The following is a 20,816-nucleotide window of genomic DNA, read 5'->3' as shown; positions in this document are numbered from 1 at the left end:
ATATGAATTAATATGATCTTACTGAAGCTCTAAAGGCATAACACTCCAGTACTGATAAAGCAGCCTTTGTGCTGTATCCTTTCCACATTGGAGTCAGTGAAATCTTTGCTTTAAGGATCAAAGATTTGGATTTCAGTTTACTCGAGTGTGTGCCACCTCCCAAATACATTTCAGCTGCATCATTCTTCCCCTTAACAAAAAGTCAGGGTGACTGGCATAAAAACTGATATGCATGAAAAGGTGTCTACGGCTTCTGAATTGCAGTGGAAACTATGGAGCAGTAGTATCATGAAGGGCTCTCAGATCTCCCTTACATGGAGGCAGACTTTTTAGTTGGAAAATTAGTAATGTATCATCTCCGTGAAAGTAATGAAGACTATTCTGTTTCTTGCTGGGGCAAACAAGGAGCACATGCCATTGAAGTGCTCTGCTCTGATTTCCATGCTAACCATGTTCTGTATGTCCTTCACTTTCAGTCTGTGAAACCAATGAAGACTGTCCTCCGGGCTCCTTCCTCACGCCGTTCCTCCAAGCGGTCTACCTCTTCGTGCAGTACATAATCATGGTCAACTTGCTTATTGCTTTCTTTAAGTAGGTACCATGGTATATTGCTGCAAAAGCAAGAGCAACTAATAGGTGTTCTGCCAACACTTCCACAAAAGCCTTTCACCAAAAATGCCCCAGCAGGGGCATGTTGATGGTGGCTGTTACCCCATCTTCCCTGGGGGTCCAGAAAGAAATAAAAAAAAAAATGATCAAAGCAAGAGGGTGGGAGGAAGGGGATGGTGAGCAGACACCTGAACTGTTTTGCCATTTAAACAGAGTCTGACTCTGTGAAAGTGGACAACTCCAGTGGGCAAACAAGCAACATTAATTCAGATCTGAAGTAATTTGTCCTTTGTTCCTAAGAGTTGTATTTGTTATGCTGAGAGCCTATATAATGTTCATCATAGGGCAGCCCAAGATTTAAATTGGTAGATAAGTGGAGAAGGTATTCCAGGGAAGAGGATAATGACTTTGAAGGAGCATGCTCTTCCTTTAGGAAATAATCTGAAAATTCCTGTTGTTTAGTGCAATTTGATATGTTCTAGACTGAAATCTAACTGTAGTATTTTTAACTATCTGCTTTTTAATGTCTGCCGCCAGAGTAGGAAGGGTCTTTATAGTAATTCTATAGTAATTCATAGTAATTCTGTAGTAATTAATCAGTGTCTTTATAGTAATGGTAACCTTTTGAGTTTTAACAGGGAAACCCTTGTAATGGATAAAGTTCTGTAAATTATTAGTAAAGAGCAGTCTAACCCAAGTAGTTAATTATTTTTTCCTAGAGTTCTAGTATTTCCAGAGAAGAAAAGGTCAGCTGTAGATTAAAAAAATTTCAAATGAAGAAATATAGTTATTAATATTCAAGAAAACCAAACGATCAAAACTCATTCTATTCCCACTTCCAATTAGAAATCCCCTTCCTGAAATTGTGGCAAGGCATAATTTTTTTTTTAAATACACAGCTGTGAAATTGTAATTTGAATTATTTCTAGATTTAAACCTTCAGCAATGATGATATGTTAAATCTTCTGCCTAGTGATTTGATTGTTCCAGAAGTGGGACCAAAAATGGGTATGAGCAACCTATTTAATTATGCTCCCAGAAGCAAAGCTGATGTTTGTGTGATTATATGCTGGGTGTGTAGTATAATGGTGCAACTGAAATTACAGTGCCAGAAACCACAAAGTTGCTTTCCTGTACTTGGTTCTGTGATAACAGACATGGGAAATTATTCAGTGCAACAACAGTCACATTCAGTAACACCATGGTTCCAAAGAGTACCCTGCAAAAGAATTGCTCATGTAGCTGCCTTGTGCAGCAAGTACTTTGTTTAGGGGGAGTGCACTGAAAAGCAGTTTTGTTAACACTCTTTCCTCAGCCTGACTCTTACATTTAATCCAGTCCAAAGAGGCAGACAACGCTGAATTCTCAGTTAAGCTATGTATTAAAGTTTAAATAATCTGGCTGAGATTTCAAAGCCACTTCAGGGATATTTTTTGCCCAGTTCCCATTAATGTGAATGGGAATTGGATCTCCAAATCCGTTAGGCAGCTTTGAAGATCTCATTCTCAGTGCAGTAGCTGCAGGCACATGCTGCTGCTTTGTTAAATGAAAGTTGCTGAGCTGATTTACCTCACTGGAGGGATGGGACTTTTCTTCAGTGTCAAATTAGATCTGTAGACAAGCATCTTGTGCTGAGTGGGAAGTGTTCCTCACAGGAGTGTTTTACCCTCCTTACCCCTCTATCTCTCTTCTCAGTAATGTTTATTTTGATTTGAAATCCATATCAAACAAGCTCTGGAAGTACAACCGGTACCGCTACATTATGACCTACCATGAGAAGCCATGGCTGCCTCCACCTTTCATCCTCCTGAGCCACATTGGACTTCTCATAAACCGCATCTTTCACCATCGGCCCCCAAATGAGCTGGATCAAGAGGAAGGTGACGTTGGACTAAGTAAGCAGAACTAAGCTGGGGACCAAAAGAAACAGCTGATGAGGAATGTTTTGCCAGCCTCCCATCACTTTGTAGCTCAGTTCCTAAAAAAAAAAAAAAAAAAAAAAAAAAAAAAGAGAGATTCTCAGGGTAGGAGGCTGTTTATTTGGAAAACTGAATTTAACCTGCCTGTCTGAGGACTCTTGTAGGGAAAAATGACTAGGGGAATGCTTTGCTTTGTATTTGGCTTTTGCTCTACTACATACTGTGCATCAGTCAAGTTACATCACAACACTGAGCTGAAATAAAGTGACAGCACCTTTTTATGTAGGATAGAATAGCCTTATTTTGAAAGAAAGTAAACAATACTGGAAGTATGCATTTCTGCACATTTGTCCTGAAAAGATCAGCAATTCCTTTTTAATTTCCCAGAGAAAGTAGCCACAGAGCCTGAGGACAGAGGAGATCCAGTGATGGTAGATGCAGAGGGAGAGCATAGGGGCCTCCCACCTCCTCACTGCATGCTTCCCTTTGTGCACTGGCTCATCACTGCACCTTAGCCCCACCTCCTTCACCCTTTGCAACTTGGACTTCTCCATCCCAGGGTCCTTCCTAAAGCCTCATACCTCTTTAAGGTGATGCCAGTTCCCTGTCCCACTGTTGCCAGCTCCTGCAGCTCTGCTAGGAGCTGCCCTAGCCATTGCAAGGAGGGGACCACAAGATGCTGGGATGGGAATGAATACTCAGTAATGGCGCTGGGTGGTTGCTGGGGTGAGGCAGGGGAATGGGGAGGAGGAGAGGCTGGTGGCTGTAACCTTATCTAAAAAAACACTGGGAAACATTGGCACATAGTATTATACAGCCTCATCCTTTTTGATGCAGTGTACATCCTTGATGCCTAATTACAGAGGTGAGCAGACCCTGACTAGGTTATGCTTCACTTAGGATTTTCTCTGCTGAACATGAATCCCTGAAGATATCTGGCATGCTTACAGATGATTACAGAGTTAAAAAACGGGCTTAACTAATCAATGCTGAGCTGCTTTACTGCTGCTCCCAGGCTCAGCTCCTCCATCATGACTGGATACATCAGCCTGCCTTTGAAGTGCCTCTGCTTATTTTATATGCATGCATAGTATAAGTCACTGACATAGCATAGAGGGTGTCTTACTTGTAAGGTGCATTAGGTGCAAGGAAAACAGAAACACTGCTTAGCACATCTAAAAATCCTTGGGTAGAAGAGGGCTCATGCCTTGCCTACACTTCTGTCAGAAAGAGACTTTTGTCCTGTTTATGTACCTTTGTGTCCCTTTCCTATATGCCTGTGCATTGCTTGATAAGTTTCTTCTACTTAAATTTTGGTGTGTTTATAATTAACTGGTTTTAGCAATGAGGATGCAGTGCCACCCTGTGGAAAATCAATGAAAATACCAAGATACAGAGAGTAAAATCTTGGAGGAAGCAACACAGATGGGTTGGGGGGAAAAGAGCCTAGGAGGTGATCAAGTCTTATTCGGAGTGAGAGGGAGACGCCAGAACACTGCGGGGGGCTTCTCTGCTGAGCTGTGTGTTGCAGCTGAGTACTACATGCTTGTAACAGACATTGCTGTGTTGGTTGGCAGAGATAAGCCCCTAGAAAATACAGTGAAGACTCTGGTATGTAAAAAAGGAAAGAAAAAAGGAGCTTGGAAGATGTGGAGTTTGAATCACAGAAGCAGCTTTGCACTGTATGCATTTCTTCATACTGACTTATAATCAAATCAGTTCTCTCAGAAGTCTTGATGTGCTAGAAGAACAGCATCATGAGCAGCTCAAGCTGTGGATTTTTAAATTTTTGAATGTGTTCCTTTTCACCCAGTAATCATAGTATCATAGAATCATAAAACCATTAAGATTGGAAAAGACCCTTAAGATCATTGAGTCCAACCGTTAACCTATCACTGCCAAGTCCACCACTAAACCATGTCCTCAAGCACCACGTCTACCCGTCTTTTAAATACCTCCAGGGATGGAGACTCAACCACTTCCCTGGGCAGCCTGTTCCAATGCCTGATTACCCTTTTGGTGAAGAAGTTTTTCCTAATATCCAACCTAAACTTCCCCTGGCGCAGCTTGAGGCCATTTCCTCTCATCCTATCGCTTGTTACTTGGGAGAAGAGACCGAACCCCACCTAGCTACAACCTCCTTTCAGGTAGTTATAGAGATCAAAAAGATCTCCCCTCAGCCTTCTCTTCTCCAAACTAAACAAACCCAGCACCCTCAGCTGCTTCTCATAAGACTTGTTCTCCAGATGCTTCACCAACTTCGTTGCCTGTCTTTGGACACTCTCCAGCACCTCGGTGTCCTTCTTGTAGTGAGGGGCCCAAAACTGAACACAGTACTTGAGGTGCCGCCTCACCAGTGCCGAGTACAGGAGCAGTATCACCTCCCTGGTCCTGCTGGCCACACTATTCCTGGTACAAGCCAGGATGCCATTGGCCCTCTTGGCCACCTGGGCACACTCCTGGCTCATGTTCAGGTGGCTGTCAACCAACACCCCCAGGTCCTTTTCAGCCAGGCAGCTCTCCAGCCACTCCTCCCCAAGTCTGTAGCATTGCATAGGGTTGTTGTGACCCAAGTGCAGGACACAGCACTTTTAGCCTTGTTGAATCTGAGACAGTTGGCACCGGCTCAATGATCCAGCCTGTCCAGGTCCCTCTGTAGGGCCTTCCTACCCTCCAGCAGATTGACACTTCCACCCAACTTGGTGTCATCTTTGAAATCTTTGTAAGTCTTACATATCTTTAGCTAAGTCTTGTGAGTCACACATGTATAACAAAATAGAGGAAAAAGTTTGGGAGAAAATACATCTCTCTGAGGAGCCATTTGGGTATGTACTTTTGAGGCTTTAAAAGGGAGTCCACTGGAATTTTTGTCAGTGTTGTTTTGCTCCCTAAGGAAAGATAAAAACCACGTTTACATGTGTTTGGCATGTTGAGTCTCTATGCATAAGCCCAAATTCATGGAGTTATGTCTGATTCATTCTTTTCGAGGGAGGGGGAGGAAACCTGTTCTGACAGTTTGCTTTTTTTCTCATGGATGCTTCATACCAAGTCCTATCTCCTTTGTTCAGAGTTGTACCTGAGTGATGAGGAGTTAAAAAAACTACATGACTTTGAGGAACAGTGTGTGGAAAAATATTTTCATGAGAAGAATGAAAGCCTGAGTTCCAGTGACAGTGAAAGGATCCGTGTGACAACAGAAAGGTGTGTTTTGCTGCAGATTTGTGCTCTTTGTATACATTTGTCATATAAAAAGACTTTGATAAGCTAATGCTTTCAGAACAGGTTATGGCCACTGTGAACATGAGGAGCAATAACGTGCATAGGCCTTGCTAATGTGATGGAAATGTAATATATCTGTTTGAACTGCATGGCAGGCCTGGCTGGGAAGCCTTGCGGGCAGAATTGTATCCCCAGATGTGTGCAGTGTGCAGGTGGTTAAAAGGGCAGAGTATGGTGTTGCTCAGTTTCACTTCTGCAGACCAGGTAGCACCATGAAAACATGCCAGAGTATGGCATACAATGCATATTTTTATTTAAAGGCTTAGCAGTGTAGGAACGCTGTAAGAGAATTGCTTGTGATTGAGTATAACTGCTGTTTACAGAAATAACCATATAACCATTGCAGCATTATCTGCAATATAGTGTCTTGGTTTGCAAAATGTCAATACACAACTGTCAAGGGGGTTTCAAAACTCTCAGTATTGGTCTAATTTAGCTTTCTATTGAAATCAATGGCAAAGCTGCCATTAAGTTTAATGGGAAGAGTTGAAGAAAGTGAGCACTATAAAAAGTCTTACTGAATGCCAATACTGATCTCATCTAATAAATTTGTTTTGGCTAGAGAAAGATAGCCTCTTAATCTTTGCCTGTTCATAATCTTATTTTCTGCATACTAAAAGAAAACACACAAGCAAAATGAATGTCCCCTGTAAAAGAAATAAAATAAGTAGCTTTGTTCAAAAGCTGCAGAATCAATTACAGCAAGAAGATTTCATTTAGTGCATAAATATAGATCTGGAAAGGATTTTTTTTTTCTGAGTGCAAAGGTGAAACACACTTCATAGCATTGCATAACATTAAAACAAGAAATTAATTTAGGTGAATAAAATATTTTGTAACACTGGTCTTTGATTTTATTCAGCTATTGGTTAAATACCACATCTTTTAGTTACTCAGTGACAAAGGAAAGGAGCAACTTTTGCATATTGCCTGCAGCTAGTTTATCATTGTCTTAGTGATAGAGCACCAGAGAGAGTATCTTTAGGAGATGTGAAGATAATGATTTGGTTAAAATTGTAGCATTCCAGGCCAAGAAGTTCTTGCACTGTTCACTGGGGATTTGAAGACCATTAAAAAAGGCTTTGGTTTTTGGGCAGTTGAATTTTACCTGAAGATAACTGATGGCATCAGACATACAGAATCTGTTCCCAGAGGCCAAATAGGTTGTTGGGAAGACCCTTTTCCCAGCAGGGTCCAGTATTTGAAAAATGCAAGAGTATCTGTAGGTTTGTGTGAGCCTTGTCCTTCTCATGCTTGCACAAGAAATGTAGAAATACATGATGACTGGCTGACAAGAAGTATACTTTACAGCATTTTACATTTACAGCAATAGCCAATGCAGCATTTCCAAAGCTGTGTCCTGCTGTCCATTGTTTAGTAGTTCTATGGCAAGGAATGGACATTAGTAGGAAAACAGCAGTTTTTAAAATAGATACCCCTTAGGCAAAAAACCTGTTCCCTTAACGGTCACTGGCTGTTTGCCCAGTAATCTGAATGACATATTGTAAGTTTGGATGGGTTTTGTCAAATATAGGTATTCACGGGAATGGAAGTCACCATTAAAAAAAAAAATAAAGGGCTGTTTAAACACTGACTTTTTGAAATGTGTTAATGGCTTCCTTCATCACCTGGCAAACAGAAGTAAGGATCTGTGTTTGGTATTTTAATTATCTTTTCTTTTTCCACCTAGAGTGGAGGAGATGTTTCTGCAGCTTAAAGAAGTGCATGAGAAGGTATTTTACATCAAGGAGTCTTTACTCTCCCTGGACAGCCAGCTAGGACATTTACAAGACCTGTCTGCCTTGACAGTGGACATCCTGAAAGTGCTTTCAGCTGTAGACACCTTGCAGGTGGAAGGAGCCTTACTGGCTGACACAGAACATCGAACCTGTAGGAAGTTGCCCCATAGCTGGAGCAATGTGCTTTATTCCAAGACCTTGAGCAGCCTAGAGTGTTTGTATGACAAGAAGTACCACTACTACAGCATGCCACCCTCCCTCTTACGGAGCTTGGTAAGGAGTCAGTGGCCATCGGAGTGCAAAGAACACATATTGAGGACTGAGAGTAACAAGGTGGTAGAAGACAGCTCTCAAAAGATAGAAATAGAAAGTGACACACTCACTTCGGGAGTATCCTCTGAGACTAAGTCAACCCCTAGGTATGGACAATTTTTGTTGGTGCCCCCTGACCATCAGGGAGGGTCTTTCTCTGAGGATGTCACCTTAAATTTGTCCTTTTTGAGCACTCCTGCCAAGTACAGGGACAATGTATTCAGAGATGAACTGCAAAGTAGCATTGTGGTGCAGCAAAACTTGCAGAGTGTCAACCTCATTGGAAAAGAGCCAGAAGATTGTCAATGGAGCCAGAGAGATTTTGTTACTCATTTGCCATCAGAAAACACTAATGCCATAGAGGCTGATCATCCTCTTGATCTCCAGCCATCTCTGGGTATTGAAGAGAGTGCAGCACCCTCCTGCGATGACAGGGAAGAAACTGAAGGTGGTTATGTGAACTGGGGATTCTCTGAAGGTGATGAAAAAGGGGTTTTCAGCTCAGGGAAGAAACAAAAGAAGGCCCTGTGTATACATTCCACCTATAACAGTGACTGCAATTGCACGGGTAGTTCTCCCAGGCATGTCCAGATAAGAGAATCAAAGTCCTTTTCCTACAACTCCGACAGGTCACGTCACAGCAGCATCATCTCTCAGAACAAGCTAAAACGAAGCACCTCCTTCTGGATCAGCCCACTCTGGAGGGACTGGAGTTTCTGCAGGAGCAACAGCTTACAGTCCACTAAGAAAGAGAAAAGAGGGAAAACCTGCAAGGCCATAGGTGGTAACTATAAAACACTACACCTGTACAGTATCTTTTACTGGGGAGCCGAAGGTATTATAAAAATGTTTCCTTTGTACCCAGGAGGTATTAGCAGCAGTTGAGGGTAGTAGCAGAGAGTTACTCCCTCACTTCCTTTGTGCTGGGTCTGACTGCTGTAGGGAATTTATGAAATGTGCCTGGTATCCAACTACACCAGATCTGTGTGTCAGCCACCCTGATTCCTATGGCTGTGGCTACACAGCCAGGGTGACAGAGGGACTGTGCTCACTCTGGGGAAGTCTCCTGCTCTGGGGATGCAATGCAAGAGTTGCAGGAGCCAAAATAAATTACACAGTCCCTAAGGGATATATTAGCAGTATCATAGGTCAGATGGATGCATGGAGAATGAAGAGGTATACATTTTTATAGCCAGTTTAAAACCCTCCCTTGTCTACCACCAAGTTTGCTTACCAACAGCTAAAATATAGCAGATTCCAGTTCTTAGTATGAATAGTATGAGATGATGGATAACATTTGTTGTTTTATATCTTGTGATGGTGCACATTTTTGCACTGAACTTTGTGAGTATTAGCTTTGGGTGTCACAAGTCTTTCTCAGCTTGCTTTGGAGATCTGCCAACTCTCCGTCTTATCAGATCTTCTTTTAGTAAACGAAAGCTCTGTAGCTTAATGGTGTTTTTTGACTCTTTCCCACAGAGTCTTTACCATCCAGTGAGCTACACCACAGTGAGGCAACAAAAGCAAAACAACAAAACGGAGACAGAAAGTCTGGGAGAGGAAAGAAGAATCAAAAACCCCTTCAGGTGCCGGTATGTGCAAATGCAAGAGAATCACATATCCCATAGCTGTCTTTTTCATTCATTAAGAGCAGTTCTGCAGTGTGGCTTAGTTGAAAATGTATGCATTTAAAATGCTGCACACAAATTGGGGCGTCTTTTTTGTGTGTCTGGCTTGGTTTAATTTCGCTTTTGTTTGAATGTGTGGGATTTCAATTGCGAACATGTTGAAGTCTATGGACTTTGCTAGATAGTATACAAGGAGTGTTATTGATTTTACACAGAAAGGAATTAATCCTTGCACTTTAGCTGGCAGGAGGACTTGGGGAGGCTTCATGTGCTCTAGGATAGACTGAAGGAGTGGTGAGCCACATACAGGCAGTGTGCAACTGTAAACAAGCAAGCCAGGCCTTGTAATGTTGTCTCCTGCCTGCAAGAGTCCCCCAGTGTTTTCTCTGAATCCGTCAGACATTTAGCACATTGCAGACAGCATATTGATTGTGTCATATGTGTGGGGCAACTTTTATAACTGTATGTATGTGTACATGTATAAAAATCTATTTATAAAGTTATAAAGACATTTCCAGGATCTTTGTCAGCTGGAAAGAGTTATCTCTGTTTAAGGAGATGAAAGCTGAAGATTGACTTGTTTACATAAGATGCTCAGGTCAGCAACAGATCTTAGACTTGAACTTTGAGACTTAATACTGCTGAAGGTATTCTGAGGGACTTGGAACTTTGTTTTAAAAAGCTGTAGTGCTAGATCTTTCATCAGTAGTACTTACTAGACAAAAGTAATGTGTCTTCTGCAACTTGTAACAAAAATGAGAAAATCTGTTTCTCAGTTGGGAGCGAGTTCAGTCATTGGCATTTCAGTGACGCTCTGAAAGGCCATATCATCGTCTGTGAGAGGAACTGCAGAGGTGCTAGTCTTCCTATAAATCGCGTGTCATTTTGTCTGTGTCTTGCCAGGTGATTAGAGTGGATGATTGTCCCCAGAACACCCAAGTGAGCTCAGAGCCCGCAGAGATCAATGTCTGGGATGAGCAAGAGAGACACAGCAAGAACTGGCTCACTGTGTCTAATTTCAGTCAGCTAAGTATGTGATATTTTGCAGACAGTGAAATTCAGAACAGCTTTTGAAAAGAAGCAGTAAATAAAAAGTCACAAATTCAAAGCGTCATCAACTGCTTTCACCTCATGGCATAATTTTTACAGAATTAGAATTAGGCTGCAGTCACACACAACTTGGTTATTTGCTGTGTCACTGCAGAGGCAAAAGGGGCATAGGTTGGATGGAAGGTCAGTTAAATCTTTCCAGGAGTGCTGCCTGTCTCACATAGGAGATGGTAAAGTACTGATCCTCAGAAATAAGTGGGAAGCAAGGAGGATGATATCCTTGTCTTCTCTCCTGAGGTGTCTTCTAAAGCAGCATCCTGGCTAATTGCAAAAATAAACTCTCTCGTGAATTTCTCAGGGCATTTACACTCACAGGCGGTGCTGCTATACTGTATCTGCTGGCAGATCCTCTGCATGCATTATTCATTACTCATTGCTCAGAAACACATCCTCCAAAGGGAATAAATGAATTCTGTATCATCTCTGTTGGAATGAAAAGGGAATGGCATTCTTACTCTTCTTTTAGTAATTCTCCAGCTCTTTCCTTCTCAGAAATCCTTTGCATAGTTCATCTTATCTTTCAGCTTTGCTGTGATGCGGCTCACTGGCTTCATCCTGTGAGCTTCTGGGAGACACACCAGGGAATGCTGTGACTCAGCACAGCATGGTCTGAGAAGGGCTGCACTCCTCCAAAATCTGCTGACAGAGAACGGAAACAGTCCATTTTAACCCTATGATATTCTGTTATTGCTCTTATAGCCCATTACCTGTTTGCTGGGGCAATATGGTATATAGGTGTTTAGTTTGTAGCACTGCATAGGTGTTTAGTTTGTAGCACTAGGGCTGTTCATTTACACTCTGGAAATAGCTGACACCTGCTCTTTTGGCTAGGTTTGGAACGTCTCAGTTACATGCACCAGAAAATGAAAAATCAAGACATCGGTAGGCATACCATACCATTCTGTGATTACCTGAGGCATTCTCGAGAGGTAAGACCTAAGATTACACATCCTAGTCCATAGTTTTGGCTGGGATGAGCCCAGGGTAGCTCTACTGACGTCCCTGGACTTGCCACTATAGGTTCTTTGTCATGAAATACCTCTTGAGAGATGAGGAACTTTGTTGTCTGCCGGCACAGCGTATGTGTGCGACTAAATGAATAATTTAACTGCTGTTAACACTCTATTAAGATTATTGAAGTAGGATATTAAACTATTGAGTCATGGAGTGGTTCTGAGTATGAAGAAGTTGGTCAGAAATGATGCATGTGTTGATGTTTTATTAGGCAATGAGTGAGCACACAGCTTGGTCTTGAACCTGTGGGCAGAATTGGTTAGCAGAGTGAAGTAAATTTTGGAAAGTTGGCTATATAGCCCTTAATCTGTCACACAGAGATAGTTATTTCTTGCAAAGTGAGAGTTAAATATTGATAACAATTGCAGAGTTTAGATTTCTTAGCCAGTGGCTTATCAACACCATATCTTATTATTTATCAGAATTAATTTGCAGCACCGTAATGTAAAGGTCCTATGTCTATGTAAATCAACATAGGCTCATTGACTTCCATGGAGCTAGACCAATTTGTATTTCCTGAAGACTGAGGGCAGGAATCTGGATTATAGAAACTTCTATCTGTTTTAAAATGGTGTAGCTAATGGAAGAAAATGTATCTTTCACTACATTGCGTAGGGGTATCTCAGAGGTATGAAAGGAAATGAACAAAGAATAAATTAAGAAAAGGAACTGTGAAATAATCCTTCCTCTTCCTTTTTCAATGGCACCCTTTTTCCCTGTTTTACTTCTAGCACTCTTGATTATTAAAATGGTGATCTTTAAAAGCCTGGCCTATTTTTCACTATAAATGCTATGAGTTGCTTTTTTTTTTTTTTTTTTTTAAAGGAATAAAAATAAACTAGATATAGTTTCAGGTCTGCTGTTCTGAGTGCTGTAGAATTTGAATACCAAATACCAGGAAAGAAAGCTTGAATCTAAATTTTACGAATGGCAGGTTTTTGTATGAAAGAGGAGAGAGAGAGAGAGAGAAATAGAAATAAATTTACTGATTTTGTATTCTGTAAAACCTGAGCTTGGAGTCTAAATCCATAAATCTTTGAAATGTGAAACACAAGGTCAGACAAGCAAAATAAAGATACAGTCAGGGAAACTGTGTGAAGGGACGAAATAATCTGGTGCTTCAAAACTCATATTAGGATGTCTTGGGTAAAACTCAAGGGTGGAATTTTTGAAGTTCTTAGAAGAATTCCACTGATTACAGCAGGATTGGAGTTAGGCTGAAACTAGTCACTTCCAGAACACTAGCTTCAAATTATTTATTCTTTCAAGACACAGCCAGTCACTTCCAGAACACTAGCTTCAAATTATTTATTCTTTCAAGACACAGCCTCCAATACCTACTGGGTTGCTCGCCTCTCCTTACATCCTGTCTGGGTTATGAGAGTTTATATGTGTTGCTAAGATGTAACAATGTTGCTGCATCCAACTGTTCCGCTTGGAGTACGATGTATTTTAAAGAAATGTATTTTTCCTAAAGTGGTGCTTCTCACATTTACCCATTGAACACCAGTGGTTCAGAAATCCCTCCTGATGGGTAGCAGGAAGCAAAGCAAGGGTGTGTGTAGGAAAGTTCTGATTTCGGTTTTGGTTTTGTTGGAAGATTTTTTTCATCTGCAAGGCAAGCTACAAGGTGAAAATATGAGTGAAATACAAATATTGTGAGTTAAGTTTCAGATAATATTAGAAGATGAATTTTAGTTAATTTATCTTTAAACTTTGTTGTCTTTGAACTTTTTTGGGAGGCTCTGTTTCTTTTGAGGATTGAAATCTTCCTGACTACTATTCAGAAGAATAATCCCATTTCTGACTAGCACATTAGGAGGACCCGGCTGGCCCAATTTTCCCTAATATGGCTTGAAGTTTAAAAGACTATTTGAGTACTTCTTTAACTATAAGACCTGGAAAATATGTGATCTAAATATCACTGAAAAGCTGCTCAGTCTGTTACCTTCTTCTGTTACAGAGGTTTATGGTGCATTTTATTTTCAACAACTGTAAAGCCTATCCCTAAATTGGAATTTTCCAAAATAGAGTTCTCTAATACTGGCTGTATTAGAAGACCTTTAGTACTCTTTTGTGAGTGTGTTGAAATATAGGTGGGTACCTGAGTATTTTATTCAAAGGTATGGAGACAGCACGGAAAACTGTAATGATGTGAGCGAATCAGTTCCATTTTAGTGTAGGTATGGCAATGCTGTGATTCATGTGCCAGTCAGTGTCATTATTCATGCTAACAATAAGTATAACAATAAGTGTTTTCAAGAGTTTACCTTCTTGAGTTGCGCAGTGTGTATATGAAAGTGATATGCAGATTTTACCAGTAAAAGTATCTCTCTTCTTTACAGGATTTGAGTAATACCATATTTGGAACCACCAAGAAAAGTAATCTGAACAGGAACTTCTCGTATGTATTATTAGTATATTAAGATATTCCTCACATGCTTTTAGAAAAAGACTTCTATACATTCTGCCAGTTTCCACTTCAGTTCTGCAATATACTTAGGATGAGAAATTTATGTGCAATGAGGAGTTAAGGCAATTTGGTCTATTTAAGTTTTTTTAAATGAAACCCTTATTAATGGAGATAAAGGAGATCCATTTAAACAAAGTGTGTAGTTTTAGGTGGAATAAACACCCCTTTTTATTCCAACAATAATCCAGTTTTCTAATTCAATCACTAAGATCACCATAGCATCTTTAACTAGCCATTATTCCAATCTAGTGAGCATGAAAAGTTGCATTTGCTTTTGCTGTGCAAATTGCATTGTTCCTATTTTAATAATTAAAATGCTAGCTGCTCCTGAAAGCTTCTCGTATTCTCTGATTAATCTCTTTTGTACTGAGTGTGCACATTTACAAAATATTTAGCTTGGTTTTCTAAATAGGTTTTCAATAGGTATTAAGCTTTGATTATATTTAGTGAAAATATACTTATTTCAAAAGTATTTTCAATTTTATTGTGTGTTTTTTGATTTTTTTTTCCAGCTCGATTGTTCATTATCTTAATATTGTGGGTATTTTTTCCACATGCAGTGCTGTCTCTGTGTTGCTTTTCCTCTTCTTTCCTATTTTGATAAAATTCTTTTATCTCTCTTATCTCTCTTACTTAGTAACACTGTGGATGTCATAAATAAAAGACACTAGAAAGCTGTCACATGCCATGTGATTTCACCATGGGAAGAGGAAAAAAGATACTGTGTTTTTTACCCATCCTGTTGTGGTTTTTTTTTTATTTTTTTTTTTTTTTTACCCAGTCATTTATAGGCAGTAGGCAAACTGCATACTTACCAGCAGGACTTACAGGCCTATGAATGGCCTGATTCTGTCACTTAGTCTGTTGTCTTCAGTGGGATCTCTCCGGTCTGTGAGGTGAATCATATCCGCTGTCTTCTGTAACAAAGACTGCTTTAATGTTAATGCTGATGCTGTAGTCTCTGCAGCCTTGCTAATCCAAAGGACCATCAGTTTAAAACGTCTGTTTTTGTGCAAGCAATGGTAATGGCATATGTAGCTCTGAATACATCTCAGCATTGATTGAAAAATGAACAATTGGGTATGTGATTGAAGTGGTCTTTAACTGATACTGTTATTACAGTGTAAACGATATGAACAGCAGTGCAGAACTGAACAGCTCAACATAAAGCAGAGAAAGAAACATGCAGAAAAATGTGGCTATTCTTCAGTAACTGAAGATTATTTGCTGATTGTTGCAATGAGCAATGTTGCACTGAGGGTTATTTTGTTTTATGATTGCCGATCAAACCTTTGTGAGTTTTGCCTTCACATAGAAGACATCTCTTTATAGGTACCAGTGCTAGCTTAATGACACAAATTTGGGAGTAAAATATCAAATGTTTGCTTTTAAACAGGTTGAGAACTTCAGAGGAAACTGACAGTAAGTTTTTGGTTGCTTGTCACTCATTTGATTCCTCTCTGCAAATCTTACTCTGACAATTCAGAAGTACAAAATCCAAAAGGAAGTTAATTTACTATAGTTGGAGGGTTATAGGAAAATGTTCAACTGTTATATCATATGTTAGTTACTAAATTGTACTTTAAAGTGAAAGATTTTTTTATGAGGGCATATTTTTCTCCGGGTAACTTCAAAATCTTAAAAGAAAAGAATTTATTTTTACCCTAGTCTGCCCAGTAATGTTGTCCTTTTCAGCAGGAAGAAACTCTTTAGGATGATGGTGCTGCTTTCATCCCTGGCAGTCTAAGAGACCTCCTGAGTTAAAGCAGGGTTTATACCTGAGGATAGGTTGTGATATAGAATTTTTAATGTAGGCTTGATTTTTCAAGTTGCAGTTTGCTGTGATTCCTGTTTGTGTGGTTTCCCTGAAATTATGAAATCAGTGAAGGACTGAATTTATTATGAAATGGCCAATGACGAAATTCAAGGTTATAGCGAGGAATGACTGTTCCACCAAAGTAGAGTGCTAGTTAACTTCACTTGTATTTGTTACCTTTTAGTCTATCTTTCAGTTTTCCTGACATGCCACTTAGCTGTAAGAAGCTGAGCAGCTGCGCATCTATCTCTTTTTAAGACTAGCTGTGATGCAGAAACAATTTGCTCTTAAGACTTATCTCCCCTTTAAGGGCTGCTCTTTCTGGGTCTGGCTGTGCACAAAACGCTGCAGTGCTGAAGCACTGCTGCAAGCGTACTGCGTTCTGGGGCTGCTCTCTAGAGCTCACCATTGCTTTGATTAAAATCCAGTTTTCTGATCCTCAAAAGGAATGACTTAGCCCCCATTCCACTTTTCATGTTTGTTGTTTTAGAACATATGAAAAACAACAAAACTAGTTGGGTCCAGCAAGAAAGAGAGCAAAAGGGACCTTGAATCACCAAGGGCACTCAGTGGAAATGCTGGCCCTTCCTCCAACATCTATTTATGTTTTTTATTTAAGATCTCTTTCACTAGAAAAGGGAATATAGGCAAGTAAAATACACCAAGAAGAAAAGTGTAATGTTCAAATATTTTGATGAAGATTCAGCTTTGATTATCTAATTTTTCAGAAGTAAAAGTAGAACAGTGTGCATATTTTCTGAAATCTGTCATTTTGAAGGATTGTTTTCCAATAGAACAAAGTGATTTCATTTAATTAATGGAAACATGCTTGTTAATCTTGGTTTTATTAAAAAGATTTTTTATAAAACAAAGATTTTTGGACCAAATTTGATCTGGCTGTGCCTGTTAAATATTGAACCACAGAAACTGTTTGTCTGTTTGTATTTTAACAGCATTCTAGATGTTGCGGGTTAATGGGACAGTATTATTATAACTTTGGTGTAATAGAATAGTTAATGGAATGCTTAATGACTGAGGATGGAGTTGGAAAAATCATGCCTTTGGGAGGCTGTGAAGCATGATGGACAGCAAAGTGCTTTTAATATCCCAGAGGTGTAATTGGCTTAGAGAAGCTACATGTCCTTGAGGTTAATATCACAAGTTTCCCACCATTTGCCTGAATAAATAAATCATCTGGCTATATTACGTTGATGACTGAAATCTGCCAATATACTGTACATTATAATGCAGTTAAAGCCTATTAGTAATTCTGTTTAGAATGCCGAGACAGTAATTCTGATTAATCTGTTTTATGACAAATTCTGGGATGGAAGGAATTAAAAAATCATGCATTTATCTCTGCTATAATAATTAATGTAATGATCCTTTAAACATTATTTCAGATATCTTTGCCTGCTTGAAAACATCTCAAGATCTGCATCATCACTACTCAGGTAAGCAGAAGGCACCAGAATGATAGCTGAGTAATTTAACAAATTAAAAAGAACATTAGTTCCTCCCTTGTCATCCTCTGTGATTTTCACTTTGAAGAGTTGCGCAATTGCCCACTGCTAAGAAGGTTCTGTATTAATTCATGCCTAACGCTCCAGTGAGGAAATTATGAATTATTTTCTTGCTGCTAATTGCTCCATTCCGGGTATTTCTGGCACATCCAGAGCAGAATGTAGATAATCGCTTTCAAAATATCAGTGGAAACAGTGAATAGAGCTCCGATTCCGGGGGGAGGGGGCAGAAAAGGCACTCATTTGTTTATAGCTGTCACTTCCCCTCACACCTCCCACATCCTCCTTTGTACTGTCTGGAATTGGTTTCTTCAGTTAATTGGTCCTGTACTACTTAATCTGTGTTTATATACCTATGAACTCCTGGAAATCTGGCAGGGAATAAATCATTTGGATGCTAATTGCCTGCAGTCCTGTCTTTTCCTGAACTGAATATGCACAGAGTTTCCCATAAGGCTAGGATTTCAGTTTTTCCCGGAGGAGAGCTGTGGAGAGCTTGCCAGTAGATGTCTCTCTTGCCTGCAGGACTTGGCCTCCTTTAAAGGGAAGCCTAGGGTAAACCAGAAGCATTAGCAGCCTGCTGAAATTCAAAAAACTATGCGATTTTCACTGGGAATAACACTTCCTGGTTTGTAATCAGTGTACAGGAGGAATTTCTCTGACATCGTGGCGTTGTTGCAGTGATTAATCTGGCTCTTGTCAGGCATGCTGTTTGAGATTAGGTAGGACTTTTTAGCACAAATGAGAATGGTTTCCATTATGAGTTGACAAATGTCTCGAGAGGTTTCCAGTGTAGGTTTTCTTTCCTCAGGAAGACCGGGGTAGAATTCAGCCAACTAAGCCCAAAAGTTTGATACTAAAATCCTGCAGCATATACTGCTTATGCACTGTTTTTGCTATCATGTTGTGCAGGCAAATACAGTTCTGACTCTCTGCGCACCCAAAAGAACTTGAGTTTTGACTCAAGTTCAGGAGCTGGTGCAAGTCCACATTGCTTCTGGAGGCTCTAGAGTGAGTACTGGCAGTGTCTGACAGATGGCACAGGTCTGGCAGCTCAGAGGACCTCATAAGTTCATATCCTTGTCCCTGCTATGCACTAATTTTGTGACTAGAGCATGTTCCTAGTGAGGCATCAAGGGAGGACCTTGTTTTTCAGTCCATGCTCCAAAACTATTCAGGCATGTTAACCAATGCCTGTTGAATTCAGAATATGTAAACAAGCCTTGAAGTGGAACCTGAAATGCAGAGCTTCTCCAATGAGGACCCTAATTCATACGTTGGCATGTCATGGGTCCCCTTTGCTCTCTCCTTCTGGGCTAAATAATGTCTAATTAATTTCTGCTCAGACAAGTAATCTTAAAAAGAAGGACAGATGGTGTCCAAGGTCTGGAAGAGTCTGCCATCAGGGCTTTTTGGTTACTCTGCAGAGAAGCACAGCTCTGCTGTGGTTCACTTTCTGCTTTGCATGCTAGTTTTGTCTTCAGCCCTTGAATATGGATATTAGGCAGTCAGCCCTGTAGCATCCGAGTTGCCTCCTTGTTGTAGTCTTACCCTCTTTGCGGTTAACTTCACACCTCTCTTCCCCTTCGTGATAACTGAGTCATTGTGAGGACAAATCCATAAATGTTTAGCTGACACTCTGAAGTTTTGAAGGTGTTTGCCTGAGAAATAAGCCTCCAATTAGGGAGATATAATAATGTTACTGATGTTGTTTGACAAGAAGCCCAGATGAAGAAACAGTGCTCCGTGCAGGGCAAGCTTGGATTTTCCTGTGATGGCTTGCTAAATTCCCAGGTGCTTCTGAGCCTGACAGAGACAGGCAGTGAGGGCAGCTGGGGCCAGTGTGTCTCATTGGCACAGTGTGAATGTTGCTGCAGTCAAGCCAGCAAGAGGAGGAAATAGTGGCAGCCCCTGGTGGAAGGAGGAGGACAAAGAGTTAGCAGAAGCAGTCCTTCTAGCCAGGGTGCAAGGGGCTTATCCCAGAGAGCCTGTTTCCTTGGAAGAAGGGAATCAATGAGTGGGAGAAAGAGTGGCAGCTGATGCTTGTGAGGTAGCATGGGCATGCAAAGGGGAGTTGCTAGCTGGGTAGAATGGTGATCAGATCTGATACAGGATCATGCTGCAGCCTCCTTGGCTTTGTACACTACAGTAAAGCGCTACCAGAAGTTCTTGAAACTCAGTCAGCTTGTTGTTTATTTGGTATAGTAGTGAATTCTATGTTGTTTGCAGCTGTTGAAAGAAACAACTTGATGAGACTTGCTCAGACCATACCATTTACACCAGTCCAGCTCTTTGGTGAGTACCAACTTCCTGGTTATGTTTTTTGCTTTATAAATAGTCAATGCATTATCTTTTTAAAGACTGTGTTTGAGAAATTTCCTTGGATTAATTTCAGCAGTTCTTCTTTTTTAAAAGAGGTGAACCGGGATAGAATTGTAGTCATGCAGTAATTTAGGGACTTTTGGAGGTCATCTGGTCCAACTCCCTTTGCGGCCAATTCAGATGACGTTGCTGAGGGCCTGTCCAGTTGCATTTTGAATGTGTCTATAGAGATTCCTTAGCTTTGCTGGACAACCTCTTCCAGTGTTTGACTGACTTCATTGTGAACCTAGTATTTTTACCAGTATTTTGGGGGGTTTCCCTTGCTGTAACTTGTATCTGTTAGCATTCATGTGATTACTGTCAACCTCAGCGATGACTCTAACTCTATATTCTTTATACCTGTCATTAGGGTAGCTGAAGACAGCAAAAAGGTTCCCCTTAACCATAATACCTTCATTCTGTCTCTGTTTCTCTCTCTCTCACACACAAACACGTGCATGTAGATGTAGGTATAGAATATACTATCAAGAAGAAAACCAGGTATTGGTTGAAAGGGCACTACTCCTGTACCTGGTACAGAAGACTTGTAGTGTACCAAGGAAAAAAGAACTGTGCTGTAACTGGAGAGAGGTAGAGACAATACATAAATTGTTTGGAAGAGTTCTGAAATTAGTGTGCGGTATTGGCTTACAGCAGCAGAAGCTCTGCCTCTAGACATTTGAGATCTAGGTGCCTTCTTTTCAATGGGTAGAATATTTTGTCTCACAGCACCTTACTGCTGATATTTGCAGCATTATAGGATTTCTTGGGACCACATTGCTGCAGATAATTAATATAGCTATGAGCATATTGAACATTCTAATCTTTGAAGTTCTCAGGAGACACCTTTCTAGGTATTAAATTGTCAAAAGATAATAAAATGAAGAATTAATGTGAGATTAAAAAATGTGTCTAGTTATAGTATCTTTATTCAAGTGTCTGTCTTATCTAAGACACTAGCTTTTTTATTGCTTTATTTTAAATCAAAATGTGCGCAAATTGTGGCATTTGACAGCATCTACATTTGTGCTAA

General features: G+C 40.3%; 1 protein-coding gene across 3 annotated transcripts in view; it reads left to right on the top strand.

The window, feature by feature from the left end:
• Positions 1-20,816, top strand: part of TRPM6 (transient receptor potential cation channel subfamily M member 6) — a 101,764-nt gene that overhangs the window by 66,238 nt on the left and 14,710 nt on the right. For 2 of the 3 annotated variants that reach the window (XM_087742814.1, XM_087742813.1), the window contains 11 exons: positions 477-591; positions 2,305-2,504; positions 5,597-5,729; positions 7,498-8,642; positions 9,338-9,450; positions 10,390-10,516; positions 11,428-11,525; positions 13,956-14,014; positions 15,480-15,505; positions 17,303-17,353; positions 19,652-19,717. In XM_087742814.1, the coding sequence (XP_087598940.1) occupies positions 477-591; positions 2,305-2,504; positions 5,597-5,729; positions 7,498-8,642; positions 9,338-9,450; positions 10,390-10,516; positions 11,428-11,525; positions 13,956-14,014; positions 15,480-15,505; positions 17,303-17,353; positions 19,652-19,717 (2,133 nt within the window). The remainder of the gene's footprint in view (positions 1-476; positions 592-2,304; positions 2,505-5,596; positions 5,730-7,497; positions 8,643-9,337; positions 9,451-10,389; positions 10,517-11,427; positions 11,526-13,955; positions 14,015-15,479; positions 15,506-17,302; positions 17,354-19,651; positions 19,718-20,816) is intronic. The other variant, XM_087742812.1, reaches the window with a different exon arrangement.

The sequence above is a fragment of the Nipponia nippon genome, unplaced genomic scaffold (assembly GCF_047370975.1).
Source record: "Nipponia nippon isolate SJK-2023a ecotype South Korea unplaced genomic scaffold, ASM4737097v1 scaffold_8, whole genome shotgun sequence".
Lineage (NCBI taxonomy): Eukaryota > Metazoa > Chordata > Aves > Pelecaniformes > Threskiornithidae > Nipponia > Nipponia nippon.
The sequence above is the reverse complement of the archived record's forward strand: the minus strand, read 5'-3'. Positions and strand labels throughout refer to the sequence as shown.